This window comes from Hipposideros armiger, unplaced genomic scaffold (genome assembly GCF_001890085.2).
Source record: "Hipposideros armiger isolate ML-2016 unplaced genomic scaffold, ASM189008v1 scaffold_75, whole genome shotgun sequence".
Lineage (NCBI taxonomy): Eukaryota > Metazoa > Chordata > Mammalia > Chiroptera > Hipposideridae > Hipposideros > Hipposideros armiger.
This window is the reverse complement of record NW_017731425.1, coordinates 3063455-3065107: the sequence shown is the minus strand read 5'-3', so window position 1 is coordinate 3065107 and position 1653 is coordinate 3063455. Positions and strand designations below refer to the sequence as shown.

Sequence of the window (1653 nt, the reverse complement as noted above, 5' to 3'; positions counted from 1 at the left end):
CCACAACTAGACTGAAGAACAAAACGACAGCAACTTGTCTGTTCCCCTTCCCCCAATTCCCCAGCGCTGTTCCCATCCCCGAATTCCCCAATAAAAATCTTTAAAAAAATAAATAAATAAATAAATATAAAGTAAAGCCAGGTTTGAGAAGCACTGCCTTAGACAGAGGGAAGCAGAAGACGGGGTGTGATTCACTCATCCATTTAGACGCCTCCTCCCTCCCTCTGAACACAAAAGTGGCTTGTACACAGTGGAGCTCAACGAATGCTCACTAGAATCTGGATTGAAGCAATACCACCTGATCTCTAAAATAATTCCTAAGAGTAGAAAGGTCAAATTCTCGACCATTTTAGACTCCTACTTTTTACCTGGTGAATTTAAAATGTTTCTGAACAGAAATCTACTGGAGTGGCCACACACAGAGCATAAGTTTCTTACCTTTATAAGACAGTCTTCTTTTTGAGATGAGAGTAGAACATTCTCTGGCTTTAAATCCCGATGGATAATACCATTTTCATGGAGGTACTACAACAGAAAGGGAGGCGTGACCCTTTGATTTATGGAGTAGGTATATGAGTAGAGATCACACACATATACACACATGCACATACACACTTACATTTGGGTGAAACTGTAAGCCATGTTACTCACAAATATATTCCCCCAAATCACATAAAACTACTGGGTAAAGGGATTCGTGTTTACAAATTTGTTTTTAAGAAAATCTTTAAAAAGCAAAAAAAAAAAAAAAATGAAAAAGGCAACTTATGATAACAGGTAGACATTTTATTTTACTTTTCAAGATAAATATCCCTTTAGGTTGGCAGAAACATAAGGTGTCGATTTCAGTAATAAAAATGTAACGTAAATGGGTGATATAAAATATCAAGACCATATTGAAGTAAACCATAAAAATTCCACTAAATGATGTATTTGGTTATTCCAATTATTTTCCAACACTGAGAATAATGTTTTCTAAAGGGAATCTGTAAAATACATATTATAAATGATCTGTTTTAAATATCCAGAGTTAACCTATTTCTCAGTGCAGTCTTTGAAAACTGTGGTCTGAAATACAGATGCTCCCTGACTTATGATGGGGCTACATCCTGATAAACCCATTAAGCTGAAAATATTCTGAAGTTGAAAATGCATTTAATACACCTAGACTACCTTAAATGTGCTCAAAACACTTACATAAGGCTATATATAATTGGGCAAAATCATCTAACACAATGAATACACTATAAAGTATCAGTTGTTTACCCTCATGGTCACGTGGCTGACTGGGAGCTGTGATGGCTTGCCCAGGAAAAGATCAAAATTTAAAACTGGATGTATGGTTACTACTGAATGCTTATCACCTTTGCATCTATTTCTTAAAGAAAAAAATGTCCAGGGCCGGCCGAGTGGCTCAGTGGGTTAAGAGCATGAGCTCTGAGCAACAGGGTCACCAGTTCAATGGGCTAGTGACCTGCGCCCGAGCTGCGCTGCCACTGAGCTGCCAATAGGTGGCAGGATGGCTCAGCTGGTGAGAGCATGTGCTCCTAACAACAAGGTTGCCAGTTCGACTCCCACATGGGATGGTGGGCTACACCTCCCTGCAACTAAGACTGAACATGGTACCTTGAGCTGAGCTGCTGACGGGCGGCC

General features: G+C 39.3%; 1 protein-coding gene across 1 annotated transcript in view; it reads right to left on the bottom strand.

The window, feature by feature from the left end:
* Positions 1-1653, bottom strand: part of CHEK2 (checkpoint kinase 2) — a 48135-nt gene that overhangs the window by 8798 nt on the left and 37684 nt on the right. Inside the window, exon 11 of the mRNA XM_019643045.1 lies at positions 439-525. Coding sequence (XP_019498590.1) covers positions 439-525 — 87 coding nt within the window. The remainder of the gene's footprint in view (positions 1-438; positions 526-1653) is intronic.